The sequence below is a fragment of the Labrus bergylta genome, chromosome 5 (assembly GCF_963930695.1).
Source record: "Labrus bergylta chromosome 5, fLabBer1.1, whole genome shotgun sequence".
Classification (NCBI taxonomy): domain Eukaryota; kingdom Metazoa; phylum Chordata; class Actinopteri; order Labriformes; family Labridae; genus Labrus; species Labrus bergylta.
In genome coordinates, this window is record NC_089199.1 from 27,199,186 (window position 1) to 27,223,932 (window position 24,747).

The 24,747-nt window shown below is 40.3% G+C and overlaps 2 protein-coding genes across 8 annotated transcripts in view; both read right to left on the bottom strand.

The window, feature by feature from the left end:
• Window positions 1-178: 178 nt before the first annotated feature.
• acad9 (acyl-CoA dehydrogenase family, member 9) lies at window positions 179-15,134 on the bottom strand. The gene is made up of 18 exons (XM_020632740.3): window positions 14,870-15,134; window positions 12,164-12,257; window positions 11,900-12,001; window positions 10,919-11,025; window positions 10,627-10,727; window positions 9,037-9,115; window positions 8,754-8,925; window positions 8,567-8,640; window positions 8,409-8,484; window positions 8,228-8,298; window positions 8,014-8,133; window positions 7,803-7,931; window positions 6,653-6,732; window positions 6,134-6,260; window positions 5,970-6,047; window positions 3,533-3,661; window positions 1,740-1,812; window positions 179-1,454 (listed from the first exon to the last, which is right to left on the bottom strand). The coding sequence occupies exons 1-18, from the start codon at window positions 15,050-15,052 to the stop codon at window positions 1,354-1,356; spliced, it is 1,896 nt and encodes a 631-aa protein (XP_020488396.2). The 5' UTR covers window positions 15,053-15,134; the 3' UTR covers window positions 179-1,353.
• A 2,573-nt stretch (window positions 15,135-17,707) lies between these two features.
• The window catches only part of iqsec1b (IQ motif and Sec7 domain ArfGEF 1b), a 196,437-nt gene continuing 189,397 nt past the window's right edge, over window positions 17,708-24,747 (bottom strand). For 6 of the 7 annotated variants that reach the window (XM_065955338.1, XM_020632714.3, XM_020632713.3 and 3 more), the window contains one exon: window positions 17,708-22,152. In XM_065955338.1, coding sequence (XP_065811410.1) covers window positions 21,613-22,152 — 540 coding nt within the window. In that variant the 3' untranslated portion in view covers window positions 17,708-21,612. The remainder of the gene's footprint in view (window positions 22,153-24,747) is intronic. The other variant, XM_065955341.1, reaches the window with a different exon arrangement.

The following is a 24,747-nucleotide window of genomic DNA, read 5'->3' on the forward strand; positions in this document are numbered from 1 at the left end:
TAAACTGATGAGTTTCATTAAAAAAAACACATAGTATTTGTTGTCTGGTTTTTATTTCGGCATAAACAATAAAGACAATGCACAGAAATGGGAAGTCGTGTTAAGTGTACAGAGTCTAAAGCAGCAGATTCTTGTCCCAGGAATTTTTTTTTTTAAACAAATGAACATTTCTTAAACCTTTATTCACATTTTTGGCTGCTCCAGGGATGATGAATCAACCTTTTCAGGTGATATGGCTAACCTCCAAATCAAAAATGTTAACAGCTGCTTTACCATTTAATTGCGTATATATATTTCTGTGCATACGAGGCAGGACAAATGATGCTATGAAGGGACACTAAAGACTATCATTAGTCCAGCTGTAGCAGTATTTCTCAGACAGCACTATTGATAGTACCTAGAGAACTGCAGGAGGTAATCTAGCTCATTTTCAAAATGTTAATTTAAACAAATATAAGTTGCAGTTTATTTTTTAAATAATTATACTATGCCCATTAAAACATGTAAGTTCATTAAAAAACATTTTATGTTGCACTGTAATCACACTGTGCACATGTTTTTTTTTTTCTTGGTCAGTAGACAGTAATAACCTTCAGTCTGTAGCCAACAGCAGTGTTTTGTTTTGCAGCCTTTTCCCCAACTGTCTGTGATCAACTCTGAAGATGACAAACTAGTTGAAGACAAGAGAGCGGCCCCGGCTCCAGGCCCCTGTGCGGACTGCAGCCTCAGCAGCAAAAGCAATGCCATCCCCAGACACAGCTCTCAGCAAGTACAACTACAAGTCAGTTTAACTTACCACTTTTATTCAAAAAGATCAAACACACTAAGCAGACAGTACACATAATGATCTCGTTTCTTTTTTTGTGCCGACTCTTAGAGTGGATTCAGTAAGCAGCACTCTTTCCTGTATAAACGGACCGCCCTGCCTCTGACAGATGAGGAGAAGAGTATCTTCAACTTCCAAAAGTACACACCTGAGACAAAGGCACGTATAACAGACGTCCAGCCTTCACGGAACATCGTAGAAGCTAGAACCCACAAAAATTTGAGCTTGTACACTAAATAGGCTCAGAGGAATAACACCAGCATCTGGGCAATAATGTAGCAGTGAGCTCATTAAGTGCTTTGGGTTAACCTTCATAGAAAGTCATCACACCTCTGATGTTATCTGGATTCAATGTTTAACAAAATAAAGTAACTAAAGCAAGAAATCGCTTAATGTATACAAATAATATCAACAAAAGTCAGTTCGAATAGAAGAGCCCAAACAAATAATTAGAATCGCTAATATGACTTGTTCATATTGTCCAATCAGAATAGAGGAGGCAAAGTGTTAGAGTGACATGGGAGAGCTCAGTATGTTCTCTCAAGAGGGTGAGAGCAGACATAGGCTCTGTTCTCCAAGACCTCCCTGGCGATCTTCTTGATGTTGGCATCGTTGTTCTCAGGAGCGTCTGGAACAAATTGAGATGAGAATTACAAAACAAGCCGCCTTCGTTTGGTTAAATACAAAACACAACATTCTCATAAGTCTGGATCATGTCACCGGAAAGCCCTGCATTACATGTAGGTCATTAAAAAAGACACGCGCAGTGTGAAAATGAAAAGCAGCAGGGGGGTCTGGGTGTTGGTATGTGGTCTTGGTGGGGAAATTCCGCAACACATGCAAGTCTTTTGTACTTGAGATGCAGTAAAAAAAAAATTGGCTGTTCTCAATTACTGTGATGTATTGTACTTACGTTTTTGCAACTGAGTCATCCAGTAGTTGTTCTTGAAGAAAGCTTCGCTGCAGAACGTGTTTGCGAGAAGTACCTAGAAAACAGACAGTCATTCATCAAACCATGAATTCAAACAGGCAAAAAAGAAGACTGAACAAGATGCAGGAGGCAGATTAAAGTGCAACATGTCAGAATTTAATCAAATGTGAAACGAGATTGAAAACATCGGTCTGTCCAAGTTTATCTGCTGACGTGGTGCAAAACATCACAACACAACAACTGAAAACGTTACACTCCATTCTAAAAATATCCCATATCTATTTAGAATAAAATCAGGTCAACACGTCTCCTCTTTGTCATGTAAATATTTCAAAATATACAATCCTCTACAGTCAGAGTGAGGCCTATTTAAAGCCACATTTGCTTTTAAAATTATTCACGTCCTTGAACCTTGTGTTCCTTTTTGATCCTCGGGGCAAAACCGTTAAGTCTTATAAAAGTCACAAATCTTTGGATGGTATTCAGTTGGACAGGATCCCTGCAGTCTGTGTGTGTTTTGCATAAACTACAAAAGGGTGGACCACTGCCTGTTTGTAGTCCGTTGTGCCTGTAGCTACAGTGGACTGCCCATCTGAAACACAGGAGAGTGTTGCCAAAGAGGATAACGCAAAGCATTCGCTGGCCTCTTTAATGTCTCTCTGTTGAGGGTTATTGCGCGGTGCTTTGTTCTACATCACTGTTTCTGATTACACACACGGCCACTTTGCAGTCCGTGTTTACGCTCTGCCGTCCTGTGTCCTCCTTCACCTCCGTCTGCTCTCATACAAACTCTACTCTCCACGAACATGCGTGACATTCTCAAGCTGCTTTAATGGCTTTCAGTAGACTAAAACTTGCTTTAGTAAGTGAAACCAGCCTCACCTTGTTGTTAAACAATGTGTGTTTAGTTAAGACCCAAACTTCACTGAATTTAGCAAAGACAGGATTTTCTATTAATACTTTGTTATTGAATGAAACCACTTAATGAACTGGTTTCTCTCATCAGCGTGACTGTAATGCATGTGTGATTCCACGAATAGAAGAGGCACTCCTTTGAACCCAACCACACAATTCAAGCAAATGATAAGAGGTTCTAATTATGAGGTACTTGTGACTTATTGTCAGTGTTATTTGAAGTAAATAGTAATAAATGGGCCAAATATTGCCCCCTACTACACTTGTGCTTTACTACCAATCAAATCCCCCCTGTGGAGAGTGAACAACTGAAGCCAGCTTGATGGCAGATGTGACTACTTGATAAAGCAGACTGATTTGATACCTCTTTACTGTCCTTCAAACTTTAAATGGGACTCCTTGATATTAACTTCAACGCAGAAACCAGGTAATGCTTTAATATTCAGAGAGGACAACATTTCTAAGCAGAAATGAGAAAAATTAACCTCAGCCATCCTTCCATACACGAAGTAGCCTTGTTGTTTCTTGCAAAGGCCTGAACTGAAGCTCTGGGAAGAACAATTTAAACATGAAGTCCCATGGGTCTGTTATTAAATTTTGAGATAATTAAGAATATTCAAACTGATAATTTAACTGCTGCTGTTGCCCTGCTAACCTGTATAAATGCTGGGAGCATAGTGTCAGTTTGAAGTTGTCTAAAATGAGAGGCAAAGTGTGGGCCGATCTCCTGCTGAATGGAAAACTGCTCTGAAGGGATGTTCATTGTTGACGTGATTTTGTAGCTAGACCAATAAATGGTTTAACTTTGAAAGCTAGACCGTTAATAACAAGACTGCAGTCTGTTCGATCGGTCTTCTCACCTCGTGGTCGTGATTCCTGAGGCCGATGCTGATGGAGCGGCTGGCTCTGGACAGGACAGCTGTCATGGCGTAGAGGTTGATCAGCACATCTGCTACCCTCTTCAGCATGAGCTGTTCATCCACTATGCTCTGAAAACGTCAGACGACAAACACACAGAAACTTCACTCGTCCTTGATTTCCAAGCCCAGAAATGAATTAAGTTAATTCTACTTAAGCGTGTCTCTGATATGCCATGGAATAATGGCACATTTGTGGTTGGTACCAAGAAGACTGCAGCTTTTTCCTACATCAGACACTCACTCTCTCGTCAGGAAACAGTTTAGATTTTGCTCTGAAGTTGTGATGAATGACTTCCTGTGTTTGGAGGTTTTTCAGTCTTAGACCATACAGACAGACACCATGATTAATACTCGGCTAATATGTGATACCTATGGTGTCTCAACTACGAAGGGGGGGGGGGGGGGGGGCAGGATGTCCTGGATGCCCTTCTGAGGCCTAAGATCAAACCTAACCTCTCGGTGGGAGGGGTTTGGAGTTTGGACTGTTCCAACATAAATAACTGCAAAGTGTGCCTGAATCACAAAGTTCAGAAACATTTTATAAAGCAAAAACAGGTAAGCCTCTGCTAGCAGCTTCAAGCTAATATTATAATGACAAATGGAAATTGAAAGGAATATTATTTAAAAATCTCTCTCTTCTGTCAGGGATTACAGAGCAGGAAACATGAGCAGGCAGATCGTTAGAATACAGACACCCAGTTTAAACTGTCAGTTATAATCTTCCATTATTATACAAGACATTTTTATCTTTATCTAGCGGATTGTTAGTCGACTGAAGTTTGTACTCCTGGCTTTGCCGTAAAGATTTAGATGAATTCACAGTAGATATTGACCGATATGATATTTTCTGGGGATATCAATATCGGGGAGAGAAAAAATACTTGATCGATTTATCGGCCGATATCTTTCTTAGATCTATGATATCTCTAGAGATAGATAGATTTAGATAAACACATTTATTGCGTTGATCCCTAACTTGTGGAAAAGCTATATAATGAAGACGAGATGGTCACTCAGCTGGGAAGTAACTGTGCATATACGTGCGTCACCACTCGACACTCTGGAGAGTGATGATGCTGCCCGCCCTCTGCTGGTGAAAAAGAACCACCCTCTTGCTCCCTATCCCTCTTCCTGCATCTTATCCCATCTCTCCCCCTATCCCCTTCCAAGCCCGGCGCAGTCTAGGCCTGTGAAGGCTGTTTCGTCATGAGCATCAGAAGATTTCTGCCTTTTAATAAGGCAGTTTTTTCTTACCACTGTAACTTTTGCTGCTTTGCTAAAGTGCTCATGATGGATAGGCCGGGTCTTTGTAATATAGCAATAAGTAAGGTATAGTCACAGATGGTTGTTACAGATCCCTTACTTCACACATATATTTATTCTGCTTATGTGTGTCTAGCATGTCTGTTATTGTATTATACAGAGTGTTGCTTTCTTTTAAGAGGTCCTCTTTGCCTTTTTTTCCCCACAAACGTGGTCGGATTTTGCTGCTGGCTGGGAAAAAACTTTTTTTTTTTTTAAAGCAAAAGCTTGAATTGGCTGTGAATAGATCTGTCTGGGATCAGATTGTGATAGAACACTGATGTTAACATTAAACCCTGAATGTGATTCATATCACTCCAGCTAAAGGAACAGGAACTAAGCTGAAGTTGAGGACATTAGGGGTAAGAAGTGGAAAGTTCAGGGCGATTATTTTATGTCCAAAAAAAAGTTGATTCTATGACGTCAACATCACACTTTGTGTTACTATAATCAGGAAAAATCTGGAAGTCTTCTACTGTTAGCCTAAGAGCTATCAAACTACAACGTATTCAGTTTTTTTTAAAGATACATTTTTGGGCTTTTTATGCTTTTATTTGAACCCATGCTGCCCACTTTGAGGACTAAAGCCTCTGTATATGGGGCACGACACTAACCGCTAGGCTACCATCCCCCCCACTGAATTAAATTCTTACCGGCTTTTATCATTTGTGATTTGTGATGTTGAAATAAGTGCTTTGAACTTCAATGTTTAATGTGTTGTTTTAAAGCAGCTGAGGACTGCAGGGTGAGGAAGGCCCTCTGAGGACACATCTCATGCTCTGATTCAGTGGATTTAAATGATACAGGAAGTGGAGACTTGGAAAGCTGATCTGTTTCCAAGGGATTCATAGCTTCTTTGGGAAGGCCGTGATTACAAAAAGCCCGGTCCAAGAAGAAAACAAGAACTCTATGACAAACACTTAAGAGACACTGAAGATATGAACAGATCTCTACAACAGCTTGTTTATTCAGCCGTTCAAGAGAAATGGAAATGTTGTTCAAGGGTAAATGGAAACATTTAAGAAAATACATCCCAGGGTATTTTTTCCAGAGTGTAAAATCAATCAAATATTACCTTTCCGAATCTGTACAGCAGGCTCTCCACTGTGGATCCAAAAAGGCTGACATTCAGTTCCAACTTCTTTGCACTTTCCTTTAAACAGAAAACTCCTGAGTCTCCTCAAAACAACAAAATTGATTTAAAGCGTTGCACAAAATGTTTCATTTTAAAGTTCTTACTGCCAAGCTGGGGTGAACCACGCCATCTTTTCCCGTCAGGCCGAGGTCCACTGAACCCCCTAATGAGGTCCTCAGCTTCTGTCCCACCATCCCTAAAGCCAGACCTATATTTCCTTTCTTCATCTCCCTGCAGACAGAGCAGAAGAAGGTCTCAGAAAACAGCTTGAGATGTAACTGGATGCCTTCATGAGTTTTACAAACAGTTAGCGTGGCCACACAAAGTTAAACCTTCATAATCAGAAGCTTATGAGCTGAGTAAATCATATCTTTTATTTATAACAACCATGGTCAAGGAAATACTTATATACAAGGTGAAAGGGGATGGATCAGGTGGTACTTTTTAATCGAGACAAAAACAAAAAAAATCTACAATATGAATATTAAGATGTGTGAGTTTCTGGGAGGCTAAAAATTGAAAAAACTGGTTGATGCAGCTTTGAACAAAATGTTTTACGAACTACAATCACAATCTTTAGTGTCATCTTATGTCTCATCATCATATTGTCATCATATTCTTACTTTATCTTTCCTGTGATTATTTTGCCGGCATACTGCATTCCAGTCAGAGCGACGTACATCCTCAGGATCTCATTGGTCCCCTAAAAATAAACAATGTTAAGTAATATAGTGGCATGTCATCTTATTATGTATTATACCCTTCATACAGCCACTAAAGAACACAACTCAGTTGGGCTTTAGTTTACATTTTGATATTCGTAATGGCTTTAAATCATGAGAGGTCAAAACCTGGATAATTACATAAAAAAAAAATCCACTTTTGATTTATTCTCACCTAATTGTCATTGTATGATACAAAAAAATGTAAGGTCTCATTAGCTGCAGGTTTACTTAATCCATGAATGGATAAATCATTAAGCCCCAACTCAAAAGAACTCTCATTCTCACTTGACTTTGTTTCTAAAGTTAAATACGCCACCTGGTGGCCACTGACAGAATTGATCTGCTTTATAAACCAACAAGAAGAACAAAATGTATAAACCCAGGATTCTTTGAAATACTGGAGTTCAAAGTACCTCTCACCTGACGAGTTTTAACTTACGAACAACATATCACTGTTCCATAACAAAAAAGGGAAGACTAATTTAGAAGTTAAATGTTGTTTAAAAGTCGTTTCCAGGGGGAAAATCTTTTGAAGTGGGGATGTATGAGTTACTTGTTCATAGTAAGTCTATTACCAAAGGGAGATTCTGGTCTGAACATTGACAAACTGGCTCGAGTAGCAGCACAGAAGTCTACACAGCGGCTATACATCGTTACTGGTGGTAAATTTCATCACAACATTTAGATTATTCTCAGTAAATCTCACCTTTACACCTGTAATTGTAAAAACATTTAACTTAGCATGTTTTCACTGATTTACTTTGAGATCAGAAAGCCACTTTATTTTAACAGGATTTTGTACACACAGACACACGCAACAAGCACAACACACACACATGTGGGCGGGTGTTCCTCCTCCTGCAGTGCTCTGATCAGCTGCCTGAAGAGCCTTTTGTACTTTCACTACACCAGGAATGAATCACTTTTACGTTTATGTTCTATTTTATGTGCTCTTTAAATGGTGACAAAAGTCTGTGATAACATGACATTTGTTGTAAGCAGTGTGACTACAGCCCTGGATGTAACGACAGAATAGGTGTTACCATACCTCAAAGATGGGCAGGATACGACAGTCCCTGACGAAGCGCTCGTAGGGGTAGTTCTTTGTATAACCCAGACCTCCGAGGATCTGAAGAGCTTCACTGACACAAATCCAGCCCCCCTCTGAGCTGAAAACCTGAGGAAAAAGATGGACAATTCAAATTAACGAGTTCTTCATTTTAACACTTGTTTCATATTCAATTAGAAAGGTACCTCACCTTAACCATAGCGGCCTCTAGAGAACAGTCTGGAAGGCCCGGTCTGTCCATCATCCCTGCCGTCAGGTACGCCATGCTCTCCATCACAAAGGCATTGAGAGCCATCAGTGCAAACTTCTCCTACAGTTACAGAGCAAACACACACCTTGTTTTACCTCTGACTACACCGAGAGGTGGTGTTAAAATCACGCAACTCAAAGCAGGAAAACCTTACCTGAATCATACCAAACTCGCCCAGCCTTTTGTTAAACTGCTTCCTGGTCATTGCGAACTCAGAGGTCATTTCTACAGAAAGCCGGACACAGCTGATGTAAAACTGATTACGTTTAAAAACACAAAGCATGAAAGCTCTTTTTTCTTTTACAGAAATCTCAGCTGCCGTAGAGAACGTTTACCTATCAGTTTTTTGATCATTCCTGCTGAGGAACTCCCCATACTGAACCTCCCCGAGTTCAGGATGTTCATGGCCACCTGTTCAACACAAAGAAGAAATGAGGTAAACAAATGGATCTAACCGTACAGATACAGTGATGAAGAAGAGGAAGGAGCTTACCTTAAATCCACCTCCGACTTCTCCTATCACATTCTCCACTGGCACTGGGACGTTGTCAAAGTTCACTTCACAAGCTAAAAAAGGCAAGAAGTTTCATTTACTATTTACAGAAAAAGGCACATAATGTATGAAAAACCATTGCTGAGAGTTTATCCTTCCGAGAGGTTTTTCTTAATGCAGATCTTACTGTTGGATCCCCGGATGCCCAGTTTGTCCTCAAGCTTGCCGTTGGTGACTCCGCCAAAAGCTCTCTCCACGATAAATGCGGTAATCTTATCCTTCTTCTCACCATCTACAACCACCTCTGTCCTGGCGAACACCGTCATAACATCTGCCATGTTTCCGTTTGAAATCCAAAACTGGTCACACAAACACAAACACAAAGGAGCTTCAGAAATGAGGCAAAACAACAGAATGTAAAAGGTCATTTGAAGTTCAGATTAAACAACGGCAAACTGAATTCCTCTCACCTTGGAGCCGTTGATCAGGTAATGTGTTCCGTCTTCTGACAGGGTTGCCCGAGTTTGAATGGAGGCGGCATCACTTCCACTGAAATGGTGGAACTGAGCGTAAGTCAAGGTAATTCAACCACATGCAGACAAAATGTAGATGCTTTCACAATTTCAGCTTGACCATTAAACTCTCACAATACACCAAATACTCAAACAGTAAAGAAACCTGAAACGATTGCAGAGTCTTGATCTTACTACATTTAATCAGAGTAGATTCAACTTGACAGAGACTATATAAACTATCATGTCAAAAGAAAACCCAAAAGAAGGCCTGATAATGAGTACAATATTTCCTATTAAATTTTTAACTCAAGTATGCCAGTTTGGTCTAAGTCGACTTTTTATTTTAGTTAGTTTTTTCTTAATGAGTCTATTATGTAAATTGCTAGTTTGAAGTCTTTTCAATACAACATGATGTCCAGTTTGTACATTATTGTCCCATTTAGAGTAAAATACAAGACAAAGCAGGGTGTGTCAAAGTGCACAGCATAGACTGTATAAAACATGGACACAGTCTCAGTGACTTCATCCATTGGTTTATGAAGAGAATTTATGAAGAGTCGATGGATGGTTTCAATTATGGAAATGCTATCTCAACCTGACTTTTGAGCTGTGGCCTCCTGGAAAAACAGCTACAACGCATCCACCTGTCAGTCAACTCAGCCACCCCTCTAATTATGCAAATGTGTGAATAAAACATAACGTCATAAAACCAAAATGAGTTATAGCAAAGTTCAGCCCCAGTGTGTACCAATTAAGAAATGAGCTATTGCTACTAAATGTATTTTGGAACCAGGCTGTAAACATGTTTATTTCTGCTGTGAACCTGGGCATTTTGACAATTAACCTCATGGGGATTCTTTGGCTTTTGCAGTCAGCCTCAAGTGGAGACTCAAGGAAGTGCAATTTTGTTGCGATTCTGCAATGGCTTAAGTTTTCAACACCTGAGGTTACAGCTTCTTGCGTAGCTACTTTTGACTGACCGGTCGCTACAGCAGTGACCCGACTAGTGCCTTGTTCTGTGTACAATTTTTTTTCCAAAGATTTATTTTTGGGCTTTTTGTGCCATCAATGTAGAGACAGGACAGAGGACAGAGTTGGAAAATCAGGGAGTGAGAGAGTGAGGAATGACATACGGGACAGGAGCCAAAGGTGGGATTCAAACTGAGCCTTTGTATGTTGGCAATGTACAAAATGTCAAACTTGAGCTTCAATAAGAGTCCACAAAACAATGAGTGACTTCTCTGTGGCTAAGTTCACTTCTTCTATTCTGTGTATTTTGTGTTGTGTAGCAGGTTGCTCTCTGGCTGTGTGATTGTCGGCCTATGACAGAACGCTTAATTAAGGAAGACAAACAAGGCAAAAGGAAAACAACCAGTTTGGTGACAAATGACAGCAAAACTAGAGGTTGACATCAAAGAATAAATATATAAATAAACATTTCTCTAGAGTGGTTTTGACTTTTTTTTTTTTACACAAAGGAGAAACAGAGCACATCATTTACACAGACAGTGAAGGACATGCAAATGAAAGGGTCGAAGCTTTTACCTTCCAGGCTCCGTGAGGCAGAAAGCTGCGATGTGTTCTCCTGAGGCTAGTTTGGGCAGATACTTCTCCTTCTGGGCCTCATTTCCTGCTATCAGAATCCCCTGAAACACCAAGCATATATTGCAGAGCACATAGAGGAATGTAGTGATCATAGACTGACACTCTCCCTGCAGTTTGTCCACATAAGAAACATGCAGATAATGAGCCCAGACTTCAGACAGAGCCAAGGCAGAAAGTCTCATTTACAACTTTGTTATACAATGTTGCCCTTTTTCAAAAAAAATGTTTTAACCTTCAGTCCGATAGCTTGATGTGCAGCCAGAGTCACAGCGATGGAGCCGTCTAATGAGGTGATCTCTGCCAGCCTCGCGTACATGGTGTTGGACAGTCCCAGACCCCCTGGCAGGATAAACACGAGAAACTGCCTTCAGTGCTAATAAAATAACATCTGTATTTATTACTACAACAAAAGAAATGAGAGAAATGGTTGTGGCGACGTTTTAAAGTCACAATAGGGTTTAAACTCGGTTGATGAAAAGAGAGCATATTAAAAAATAAGACACCTGGACAGGTAAGTGAACATACAATAAAACTTGAAATAAAAGCCTGTCCCAATTTAAGGTCTAGTCCCTTTTCTGCAAAATGGAGTCAAATATGAACTCCCTTTTTTATTCAGGAAGTGCTTTAGAAGTGTTTTTACACTGTAAACCAAAATAAATTCATTATATAGGTCCGGCTGCAGCTGGAAAATCTACAAGCAACGTCAGGATGCAATAATGGTTTTATGTTCTGTCACTGCACCGATGCTGAATCGTCCACATCGCAAAAACGCTTTAACTTATTTATCTGTTTTTTAAAGATATTTGTTGCCTTTTTTTTTTTTTTTTTATAGATAGAACAGCTGAAGAGATACAGGAAATAATGGGGGTAGAGAGCGGGGGGGGGGGGGGTGACATGTAGCAAAGGCTGAGGTCGGATTCAAACCCGCGGCGACTGTGCTGAGGGATAATTCGCCTGTCATCAGCGACTATTTTACAGCTTTTATTTATCTATTCTCTACGATTGGAACGCAAATAATTACATCTACTTCACCGTGTAACTCTGATGTAATTTTGTGTAATAACAAAGATCAACAGCAGTGTAACCTCGTTCAGTGTTTTAATCTACATGTTGGTCATTTATTAACAAGCTAATGTCAGTAACTGTATCAAGACTTTGTCCATTCCCGTCATAATTAGTTACGTTAAGTTTGAATAAAGCACACAGCTCTTACCGTACTCCTCAGGGACCATGATTCCAAACAGCCCAAGCTCCTTCAACCCATTCAGAGTCTCTGGAGGGATCCTGGCTTCTCGGTCAATCTTTGCAGAGTCAACTGAGGACCAGGCCAAAGAAAAACAGATGATCTACTTAATCAGAGGCAACATAAAGCAAGGTCCCAATCCCTGCATTAAAATGGTGCGATCAAAGGCACAAATTCATTTTTAAATTTTTTTTATTTAATTGACTCCTGCATTCACGAGATCTGCTCTCTCACCTTCTTCACTGAAAAATCTTTCCACTGGAGCGACCAGCTGGTTGAGCTCATCCACTTCCTCATTTCCAATCTCTGGATAAGGGAAGACCTCGGCCTGTGAGGGGAAAATGACTCTTTAAGAAATGACATCCACAGCCATTAATAGCTAAACCTAACAAGTGCTCTGCTACTTACAAGCTCAGATGGCAAAACATGCATCAGTACCCGAGACATTATTTAGATCAGGGTCTCGATATTACTTAGCAGAATTTAGCAGATGATGAATGATGTCTCGTCCGAACACATCCTGGAAACTCCACTCCAATCCCATTAGCTGTGTGCTAAATTCAGACCAACACATTGTTTACCAACTACTGAAGGCCTGAGACTAAATAACTGTTTAGATATTAATAAAAGTTCAAATGGGAGAATGCACAACTTGTACTCATACTTGCTACCACAAGCATTTTTATTACATATATATATATATTTGTATTTTTAAGTAAACTCTACCACTGATCTTCTTCAAGATAGACCACACTAGTGGTTACTTGTTACGTCGGCTCCTACCATTACTGAATGTTTCATTGTTTTTTCCCCTTAGCTGCTGTAACACTGTTCATTTCTCTGTTTTGGGATAAATAAAGGTTTATCTCATCTTATCTTAAATTACTGTTGGAAGAATAGCTGTGAACTGAATGTTTAGTGTTTTGTTTTTCTTTTTTAAGCATCTTTGAGTGTTCAGAAAAGCGCTTTATAAATCCAATGTTTTATTATTATTATAATAATAATCATTATTAGTATTAGTATACTCTCCTTTTTCAAAATGGGGAAATGATGAGTTACTGTTACGTAGAGGGAGGTCTGTGTGTGTAATGTCATCATATATGTTTACCTGTGTACTTTACAAAGCTGTGAAAAACAAACAATAAAGTATTGTATTGTTGTTTTGTATTGTAATGAGGTCTAAATTAGAGACGGTGGGCTGGGCTTCAGTGGAAAACATTCATGGAGCATCGTAAATGGGCTTGAGCTTTTCTAGTCTTCTCACTATTCAAAGCCATTTGTACACCGCAGGTCACATTCACACACTGACGGCAGAGGCTGCTACGCAAAGCATCCATCAGTATTAAGTAATCACATTCATAAACATTCATTTTTGGGGTTCAGTGTTTTGCCCAGGGACACTTCGGCATGTGACTGGGGTTAGAACCCCAAACCTCCTTAGCTGAGAGACGAGCGACTCTCATCATCTGAACCACAGCTGCCCCACGCACCAATCAGGGTTCAGCAACACTCACAGTGAAGCAGAGACGTTTGAGTTTGTAAGAGTGTAATAATATAATGTAATATTCTTGTGTTTTTGGTGGTATACTTGTGTGTCTATGACTTTAGTAAACATCCCATTCCAGTGAAAACTATGAGTGTTCAGGGCCGGGCGATAAATCAAGTTTTTAAGATATATATCGATATATTTTCAATCCAGATATAGGTTAGGACAATATCGTTAATATCGATATAGTTCATGTTGCATTAAAATAACGTTATACGTTTCTTCTGTAGAGCTGCCAGTTCATCTATTTCTCATCTCTCTCTCTCTCTCTCTCTCTTCACCCTGCTCCTCTCTCTCTCTCTCTCTCTCTTCACCCTGCTCCTCTCTCTCTCTCTCTCTCTACCCTGCTCCTCTCTCTCTCTCTCTCTCTCTCTCTTTCTCTCTCTTCACCCTGCTCCTCTCTCTCTCTCTCTCTCTCCCTCTTCACCCTGCTCCTCTCTCTCTCTCTCTCTCTCTCTCTCTCTCTCTTCACCCTGCTCCTCTCTCTCTCTCTCTCTCTACCCTGCTCCTCTCTCTCTCTCTCTTTCTCTCTTCACCCTTCTCTCTCTCTCTCTCTCTCTCTCTCTTCACCCTGCTCCTCTCTCTCTCCCTCTTCACCCTGCTTCTCTCTCTCTATTCCTCTTCACCCTTCTCTCTCTCTCTTTCTCTCTCTTCACCCTGCTCCTCTCTTTCTCTGTTCCTCTTCACCCTTCTCTCTCTCTCTTCCTCTTCACCCTGCTCCTCTCTCTCTCTCTCTCTCTCTTCACCCTGCTCCTCTCTCTCTCTCTCTCTCTCTCTCTTCACCCTGCTCCTCTCTCTCTCTCTCTCTCTCTCTCTACCCTGCTCCTCTCTTTCTCTGTTCCTCTTCACCCTTCTCTCTCTCTCTTCCTCTTCACCCTGCTTCTCTCTCTCTCTCTCTCTCTCTCTTCACCCTGCTCCTCTCTCTCTCTCTCTCTCTCTCCCTCTCTCTCTCTTCACCCTGCTTCTCTCTCTCTCTCTCTCTCTCTCTCTTCCTCTTCACCCTGCTTCTCTCTCTCTCTCTCTCTCTCTCTCTCTCTCTCTCAGCCCTATGAAGTGTCAATATTCCAATATTATATTGTACTTTAACTTTACTAGAATTATATAATACTATAATATACTATAAAATGCCATATTAGACGAGTATACGTATACCATCCTTGACTATCTCTTATATATATATAACTTAACTACTCCTTCATATTTTGCATTTTTAAGTTAAGTTTAAGCTTTATGTTGTATTTAAACTGACACTTTATATTGAGGTTAAAATGTTTCTACCTGCACTGTTGTTAACTTCCTGCTCTGTGTGCCTTTGAATTGCCCCCCCGGGGACAAATAAAGTTTTTTGAATTTGAATTTGAATGTATATTGTGTATCGTGTGTGTTTGCCTCACCTTGTTCACCTGGCCCAGGAACAAATCTTTGGCATAAGCGAGGTTTCTGGAGTGAGTTTTGATGGATCTCTGTTGTTGAACGTGGAGCTCTTGTTTCCCAGCTGGTCGCACGTGACAGACGAGGAGCCGCTTTGTGAGTTTAACAGATTTAGAGAAAACCACGAATCTATTTACATTCATCATTCTTCTTCTTCTGGTGCAGACCTCTACTTTACCCTGTACACAACCACTGTCAGGACACCTTTCACCCTTTTCGGTCTCACACTGATGACGTACTTCACTCAGCTGGTTAGATAATACCTTCAAAGACCGTCGTAAATCGTATTTTCAATTTAACGTTTCGGCTCTAAAGCCTTAAATAGGCTATTATACTACACAGGAGTATGATAGCAAAGCTAAAGATGTACAATAATACGAAAAATGCGAAAATGCAAATAAAAGTTAAAATATTCTGTTTCCGTTTTACTAAAACTCACAGTTAGTGTAATACGTTTAATAACAAATCATTGACTAGCAACCATTCAGTGCTAGTCAGAAGCTATTTGTAGCCTATTAATCATTTTAGCTCATATTTTTATTTTATATTTCCAGCTCCATTTGCAGCCGTCGTTATATGCGCGTTAGATATTTCCGACGGTACTTGAATCTTACATAACAATATGTATGTGGCGCAAAAACGCCACTTGGTGACGCACTGCACAAAGAAACGTCAAATCTGTGCAAGCAATGGAATATATATATATATTTTTTGCATTTACAGTCAATGTTTGTAACATGTGGGAGTACTTTTATTTAAAAAAAAAAAAACGTTTAACATAAGTTTTGTTTTTAACTTTCATCCTCCAACAAAACACTATTAGGCTGAGGATATAGAAAATACAAACATAAGCTATATGACAATTATATGCAGCGGTTTTGTGCAAATAGCCTATCAGTGAGTGTTAAAGTTGTGCAACAGAAAAACGTATTTTGCAGGCAGACGAAATGAAGTCCTGTGCTCGTCCCCTCCCAGCTGCACGGTGACGTAGCACTGTTGTCACCGAGGATGTGGCCCTCAAAGCCGAGATCTATTTTTAGCTCCAACCTCAAGGGCCGGACAGACAAACAGGGCAGACTGTCACTCTGACCACCTGCCACAGCCAGGCAGGAAGCCAGGAATGTTGGTTGCACAAGGCCGAGAAAGAATCAGTGTATTGTACTGTTTTACTTTCATCACCAGCAACAACTTCAATTGTGTTTGGTTTATTCAAATAGTTGCTTTTTACATTCATTTTAATAGGCTCGTTTAAGGAAATGATGTTTCATATTTATATTTAATTACCTTTTTTTAACTGTTACCCTTTGTTGCAAGACACATCCCTCGTTTTCTATTTACTAGTGCCATGAAGACAAATCAAGGCAAAACATTTATCAGGCAGCAACCACCACACACTTGACCTTTGTGTGGTTCATAAAAGTAAAAAGGAGGGTATTGCTCTGCACTCACGCACCAACAGCGTCATGAATCATCTAAACGTGAGGAAGTCACTGTTGCCATATTTAAGGAAATAAAATAGTTGTTTTTTTTTGCAATTAACTTAATTGAACGGCCTTTTCTTGTGAGCATGTGCAAGTTATTGGAATTGCCCTTCTGATTAGCCAGGTGAACTTGGGCTCAAGACCTTGGTATTCAAAACATCTGGTTCATGCCCACTGCTTGGGGGTGATCATAAAGAATTATATTGACTGAGTCATAAAAACATTATGCTTGGAGGAAGACTCAAACTGATTTATTCTAATATGAATTCAGCTTCTTTTATGTCTGACTCTTTGCAAAATATGAAACAGTTCAGACTTACTTTATGAAGAGCTATAGATCTGCTCTTTGTGTGCTTATATTTGGAGGACGTGGCTCAATAGGTAGTGGTCAAATATGTATAGCACCGGTTGTCTTCTTCCCAGCTCATCCTTGAGCAACTGGACCCCCAATGATCTGCTGTGCCATCCAAGGCATAGTGAAGCATTGCCTGCTCTGTCAAAAGTACAACTTCAGTCCCAGGGTTGCAGGACGACTCTAGATAGAAAAGCCCTCAGGAGTTTGGTCCAAAGACTTTAATGTATCTTTAGTGGATGGAGAGGCCTTTTATGTGGCCCTATGGGAAGATCAGTTTGTAAATCTTAAAGGAAGGGTTGTTCATTTTCGAAAACTAGCACGATTTTGAAAGTAACATTCGCTCAAAAGCCACGCCTCTCACTTACATGCTCGAGCGCCGCTGCTCCAGAAGTGGACCTCAGCTCATCTCCTGCATTGTGTAGAAACTACGTCGTCTCATGTCTCATAATACATGTTTTTTTTTAAAAGTGACTATTTTACTACTCACAACAGGCAACGACTGTCATCGGTGACGCGCTTTGAGTGTGGGCAAGTGCACGCAAGGATTAGAGAACGAGCAGGGAGACGGGGAGGCGTCTGATTGGTTCATCAGATTGGTACCTCGTGGCAGACATTGGTCAAAGTTTTTACAGACTTACAGATTTTCTTCATTCCTTTTTCAGAGAACATGAGTTATTAATTTCTGTCAGGACCTAAAGACAATTTCAAACAAAATCTTAAAAAAGTGTATCTGGAGAAAATGATCAACCTTGTCTTTAATGTGTCCTTTGGATTCTTCAAGCACTCAAAGAGCATTTCAAGTAAAGAAAAACCTGGACAAGAGTGGTCACAAGATCGTACTGCAGTATATAAGTGCATACTACTTTAGGTTGAAAAACACAGAAGATGAGGTTCCAATAACTCAGTCATTAAATGAAGAAATGGTATTCTCTGAATAAATAAAGACACTCACGATAACCACCAGGTTTAACAGTATATATCGCTTTATTTTGCGTTCTCAACATCGTCACAGTACTAGTTTTACATCAATGGGGTTTTGTCTACTTAGAAACAGAATGCATAACAAAATAAGAGCACTCCTCCCTTCGCTTCGACTTCAAAAAGTGGGCTGTGAGTGTGACGGAACAGGAGATTCTCAGGAAATAAGTCAGAAGTTGTGTTGACTGTGTAACAGTTAGCTGTTCATCTCTAGATCCTATGATAATTCAGTCCTGTTGGAGGCAGAGAGAAGCAGTCGATGATTATGTCGATATCAGAGGGAGCAGGAATGCAGCTTCAATGCAACTGCAGACATTGAGTAGTAATAATAATAATAATTATATTAATAATAATTTACAGATTATTTACATGTTCTCATTCGTTACTATCGGCCCACCCTTTTCATGTGTCCTCCCTTTCAAACCCGCTTCCTTGAGTTACATTAGATTTTCTCCGGGTGGAGTTTTTTATTTACACTCCGCAGTATACTGCTTTGTCTTTATACTGTACAGTGGGGAAAAAAAGGGAAAATGCATGCCAGAGGATAACTTTCAATGAAAAAAATACTATAGTAGGCCAGAAATCATCTAAATGTAAACAAGCATCAGTCAGAGAAATCAAAGCTACACTGAAAGTTGAGGGGTCCAGTCGAGCCTGGTGCCCAACAGAACGACACATAAAAAGACAAAAAACGAAAAAAGAGGAGACATACAAAAAGAAACGGTAGGCATTAATGGCATGCAACAAAGAACCTCACATGGAATCTGGACAGGTTTTTTTTTTTTTTTTTTACAATACATCAGTCATCTGAAGGAACTGGAGGGTCGAGGCTGAAAACACACTTGTTTAGTATAACTCAAAGGACCGGCATCATTGTGATGAGCTACCTTTATTCTAGTCTGTCTGTGTCATTATTCTGCAAATAAAATAACTTTATTATCAGACATTTGTCTTAAAACAGACGTTGTGAGCGGTCTACTGCGGATTTGTGGCGGGTCAATTCAATTTGGTCCCCCGATGGACTTGGTGTTAATCTGACTTACGATGTAATGACCATGCAATATTGGCACTTTTCTGATTCCACAGAAATGAAACTACACTGGATTGAAATGCTTGAAACGCTGTATTTATGGCAGAGAGAGAGATATATATATATATATATATATATATATATATATATATATATATATATATATATATATATATCTATATATATATATTTTTTTAAACAGTACCATTGTAATAAGGCACACTTCATAGAGGGTTTATAGGTTTTAAGAAATGGCTTTTTTTACTTAACGTATGATTTTAAGATGATAAAGAATGTACATTTCAGATCATTAGAGTTATTTTGGTTTCTTCTTCATGTCTTTAGCTACCTCCTACTGTGGTTTCTACACTTAGAGGTGGTAGGCTACCCACATGCTGAGGACTGTTTATCTGTTTAGTAAATTCTAGCTTAAAAAAAAGGATGGCTATAAGACATCCAGCATCAAGAAATATACAAAATGTGCTGGGAGAAACAGCATCTTTTTGTCTTTTCTCAGTGGATTTTATTTGTTGGAAAGGGAATATGTGCACATGGCAACCAAAAAGTTACTCTTCTTGCTCATAAGGATTAATTAACGAGCTGATCAACATGAATTAAACTAACGTTAACCAACTCCGACGTAAGTAAACTATTCTCATTAAAACTTATAAACCATTTAAAAAGAGTGCCTTATAAAATTTGCAGAAAGAAAAACAGCGATCTACTTGACACTGACTTGCAAAGAGTAATGTACTGCCAGGGAGAGGTGATAAATAAGGTGATAAAAGAGTTCCATTTATTACACTTATAGCTGCCTGTCTATTATCACTCAGATTTGAGAGCAACTTTCATTACGCCCGCTCTAAGAATTCATCTCACCCACTGTGATTACTTTGAGATTCGAACGATTGATGCACTGTGTTTTTTGGGGGGTCGGAACAATTCAAAACTTTTTTCTTTTTTGTTGTACAAATAAATCACTCTCAACAAATATCTTCTTCAACACTGATATAGCTTTTTGGGATACACAACAGTTAGAAAATAGCCTCAAATACATTGTTACATGCTAGTATTTTTCTTCGATCGTTCTTTATCAATTAGAAAGATGCAGTCCCTCCAAAATCCACGTGGATACTTTACTGAAACACTGAGGAAGAAATGACGAAGGACAAAGGGTGAAAAAGACAAAACTAACTGAACTAGCAAATAGAACAGCCACGGATTGCAGCCGTTCTGAGACAAAAGAAAAAAAAGTAAATACATATTGCACATACATGTTAAAAAAATCCATCTCATAGTCTTTAGCAGATACAGACTAACTTCTGCCATTGATATTAACTAAATAAAACAAGTGCCGCGTCTATCGCTTTCAATATAAAATACGCTCCAGCACAGCAGCCCCCCCCCCTGCCACCGCTCAGCACACACACACACTAGATACTGTGATCAGGATGGCCCTGAGGTATAACCAGCCATCCCATAAATATGTCAGAAAAATGCTTGATATAAAACTGCCATTTGTGGTGAGTGAGGCATAAGAGAGCTGTCACCATCACAGAATGATAATTATTGATTTTTGTACTGTGTCGTTCGTGTGGCTCAGAGGAAAAAAAAGAAAAGTCAGACGGAGGGAGTAAACAGCACCGCACAACAGGCGTGCCGCTTGAGAGACGCACAATAAAACCCCAAGAGGGACACAGAGGTCACAACTCAGCCAGCTGAGAGCTTCCACCTCAGGAGACACACTGTTACAGTCATGTTGCTGTTTCCCTGCTACACACACAAACACACACACACACACACGCACACACAAAAACCTCCCCATCTCCTCCTTCTGCAGAACAGAATCAAAGAATCCTACCAGGTTTGCTGTAAAAACATATAGAGCATTTTCATAGTTTTGTTGGACTCTAAAAAAATAGTTTAAAAAAAATAAAATGATGCCAGACAGGCAGCCAGTACTGCAGGGTGGACGTTTAGATAGATCTGTTTGTTCAGCGGCTCGTTGTGGCTTCCTTCCTCAGAGACCACTCTGGACCGAAGGAGAGTGCAGTCACTGGAGGAGACTGTATCAGGGCTGCTGTGTGAGTCTGCATCAGCCTTCAACTCCATTAAAAGAGCTCTAACTCAAGGCAATAGATAGTGCTCCAGCTCACTGAATGAACTAACTAGTAAAAGCTCTGATTGTTTTCTTAACAGTGAAACTACGCCCCCTATGTGCGAGTATAATACTGAGAGATTGAATGATGTCATTTGTTCTGTAGTAATTATAATTAGAATAATAACTGTTGATATTATTTGTTACAAAATACTATGCACAATATACATAAAGCATTTTTTTTGTGACTAAATTAGTAAATTGGCACATTGATCACTGCTAACAGAGATATCACAGTGCACTGTGAGCTAACGCTACATTAAATACTCGTACAGCTACTGCTGAGGATGACTGTCCGTCTATCTGTCTGTCTAGCTACCCTTGCACTAGATGAATTCACTTTGCAAGATTACTGTTTACGTCTTCTGTAAAATACTTGTAAGCGAGATATTTGATCATATTTCTTTAATTTGTGGAGGAGAAACAGTAGTTGTGGTCTTTGTGCATGCTCTTATGTCGGCGCCCGTTGCTGTTAAAGCAAGCAGACGATGAAGTGTGACTTGAAATCAAATGAAAGAAGCAACTGGAGAAGGAAAAGTGTCTCTACTGAATATTCTGCCCATGTCACGGGTGTAAAGAAAATATGCTTAAAAAGGAGGCACAGGATCTCTTCTGGCTTCACATACCCAGCCCATCATCAGCCGAGAGCCTCAGGGTAAAATCAAAGTTCAGTCAGGGAGCAGAAAAGAGAGCCCCTGTGTGTCTCAGACCACCGTGCTGATGCCGCTGTGCTTGGGCTTGGTGCTGCTCGGTGCCTGGGAGGGTGCTGGCGGCGGGCCGTGGTGGTGGGCGCCATGAGCAGCGTGGGAGGAGTGTGCCGGGTGGCCACTGTGGCCGTGCTGTGCGTGCGGCAGGAAGGGCGGCTGCTGGCCGTGCGAGGGGGTCGGGTGGTACTGGTGCGGAGGGTGCTGCAAGTGGGCCGGCGGGTGGTAGTGGTGGTGGTGGTGGTAAGGCGGGGGGTTCTGGGTGATGTGGCAGAACTGGGCGTGGTGCGGGTGCATGGGGACCGGCGTGTCTGTCTCCGACCGGGCTGTGTGGTGCAAGTTGGCGGGGTGAGGGGTGTGGGAGATGAGGGTGGGGTGCACTGGCTGCGGGGTCGGGCTGGGGGACTTCGCCCGTCTGGTGCCGAACAGAGATCCGAGCAGAGAGGAGGAATTGGGAAGGGACTGGCCGCTGTGGCGGGATGGGCAGTCTCGGCTGGAAGGAGTTCTCCGTCGAATGTGAGGACTGCTAATGATGGACCCCTGCAAGAGAGAGAGGACGGTCAGACCACAGAAGTGAGACAGCAGGAAGAGCTTAAAGTGATCTACTACCCCTCTGAGGCATTGTTCTTACAGGAAGCAGGCCTATTTTTGGTACGCACACTTTCAAAAGTAGTATGGGAGGCATAACTTTAGATATTTAGGCTCTTCTCTGGCGGGATTCTTCCAGTTTTTACAAGGAAGACACTCTTTAAGTTTGAGATTAGTCTTAAAATATTCCTTTTGGATAAAGCTCATTGTTAAGCCTTGCTCACATTGCTTTGGTAGACTTAGAAGTTAAGATTGCGCGGGGACTTTATAAGACTTCTTGCCGCCTCCACTCTTTCTTTCTCTGTATGCATTCATTTAAATTTAATGAATTTTAGTAATTTTCTATCTTCCCTGTCTCTAGTTTTTCCCAGGTTTGTGCAGATCATAGTTGTCGACCAGCTTTAGAATTTTTGGAGGATGAAACATCAGTACAGAAATAAACTTTTCTTTTTTTTTTTGCTTTTAGGGTGTGTTACATTCTCCCTTAAACTTCAGTACCGGCTACAGCTGATCTCAAATCTCACATGACTGCCCATATTGCCTTGTGGTAAAGCTTCTCTGTTTCCTTTTCCCGTTTCACTGCATTGTTTGTCGACACTTCCTAACATTTCACAGTCGACTTTCTCTCTAAATTGTTCGCAGGCTCAGTTTGCGGAGCTTATACGAGCCCCTCTGTATCTGTCATGCGCAGACAAACAGCTTCTAAGTCTTGAGACGCTGACTGCCGATGCTGTTGTGAGTTTCTGTCAGCATTTTATCCAGTTTCCAAGGTTACAGTATTCTCTTTGATTTTTATGTGGCCTCACTTTTGAGCCTTTGCAGAACAATCTGAAGCTGCAGCCGGTAAACTGTACACAAAGTAACTGATGTGCTCTGATGTTTCTAAAGTCCCACTGAGCCAAAAAAAACCCCAAAAAACTTCACAAATATAAGCACAGTTACACAGAATGACAAGAGAACAGTCAAAATAAATGTTTGTGAATATGAAGCATTTCTTTCAGAGCCATGCATAACATGCAGACTGCACAAGTTGTAATGTTCCTATAGTTGTTCATGAAAGGTTTCTTATCGATCTTGAGGTTCAGCAAATATATCTGAATGGTGAACCAGCTGTCCATTTTTTTTGTGCGGGATGAAAACTAGTACATTGTTTGTTTGAACATAGCAACAGCTCTGCAAATAAAATACAAAGTTGCTCAGACTGCTATGTAACCATATTCAAACCAAGTGTCTTGCAGTACTCTGAACCCCAACAAGCTAACACTAAGGTGCCCATGCTCCTTAGGAAATAGTCTTTACAAAGATAGCAAAAAAAATGATCTCTAGACACTACGGATTCTGCCATATTGCTTAGTTATTTATAGCTGTTTCTGTGGCAGTGTGCCTCCTTAAATTTAGCGAAACAGAGCCTCTGAGGGAACACTTAACAGGAGGGCTGTATTTGTTTTGCTGCAGTTTTAGATATGAACGCTGGAACTCTAAATTGAAAAACTACACCCCACCATTTCTGTGTTGTATTAAATTGACAGAATTAACTGACACTTGCAATAACTAATAATAGTTTGTTAAATTGTTGGACCGTCAACAGGATGAAAAATATATATTTTTTAAATGACCAAAATACCAAGAAAAATACAAGAGTCTTCTGTTGCATACTTTTCCATTCAAGTTCTAGATAATGTCCCTAGGGCAGAATAAGGAATAAGGAGTACTAAAAGTTTAAATTATAAAAGAAAAATATATCTCATACGTCTGATATTGAATAATAATCCCTTTTTTTAAAGCTAAATGCTAAAGAAGCCCTTTCCCTATTTCTTATCCAAGATTTAGCTAACCCAAGCTGGCATGTTAGCCAGCTAACTCGTTTATTCAGTGCATCCACGCTTTCTAAAACACCTACTTACCACCTGTGTTCAAGGAAACAAGATGTTTTAACCTATAGCTTAGGCTCCTCTCAAAACATGGATCAAGCTGATTTAGCTATCTGCTAACAGTTAGTTACACTGATTTACTAGCTCGTCCGTGTGCTTAATAGTAACACTGCTGTGCCTTCTACTTGGCTGAACTATTACTGTATTACATTTCTAGCTAAATGTGATGATAGAAAGAAGTTAAGAGGAATAACTTGTCAAGGTAATGAGCTGGTGAAAGGAAGGAGTGTGAAAGTGTCACTTCAAACTGTGTGAGCATGCAGAAGCTTAAACTGAAAAATCACAGCCAGGTTTCTTAAATTAGACAAAAAAAAGGGCTTGAGGAAATGGCTTGAATGGGACGATTGAAGAAAGCTGAAAGGTGAGTGTAACATCAACAACCCGAATGTGAGTCAGTAGTGTTATTAGTCGTGTCATGCTTTTGTACATCAATGTGTCAGCCGCAGCAGGTGATTCTCCTCAGCCCAATGCGCATGCACAGTGACCAATGTGCTCACAACAAAAAACACCACCAAACAGAATAAAACTCCCACTACAAAGAAACAAAAGACAGAGACTAGTGTGTTCAAAGTGAACAACATAAAGTCAGAGGACAGCGCAGCATCAGTTGCGTCCT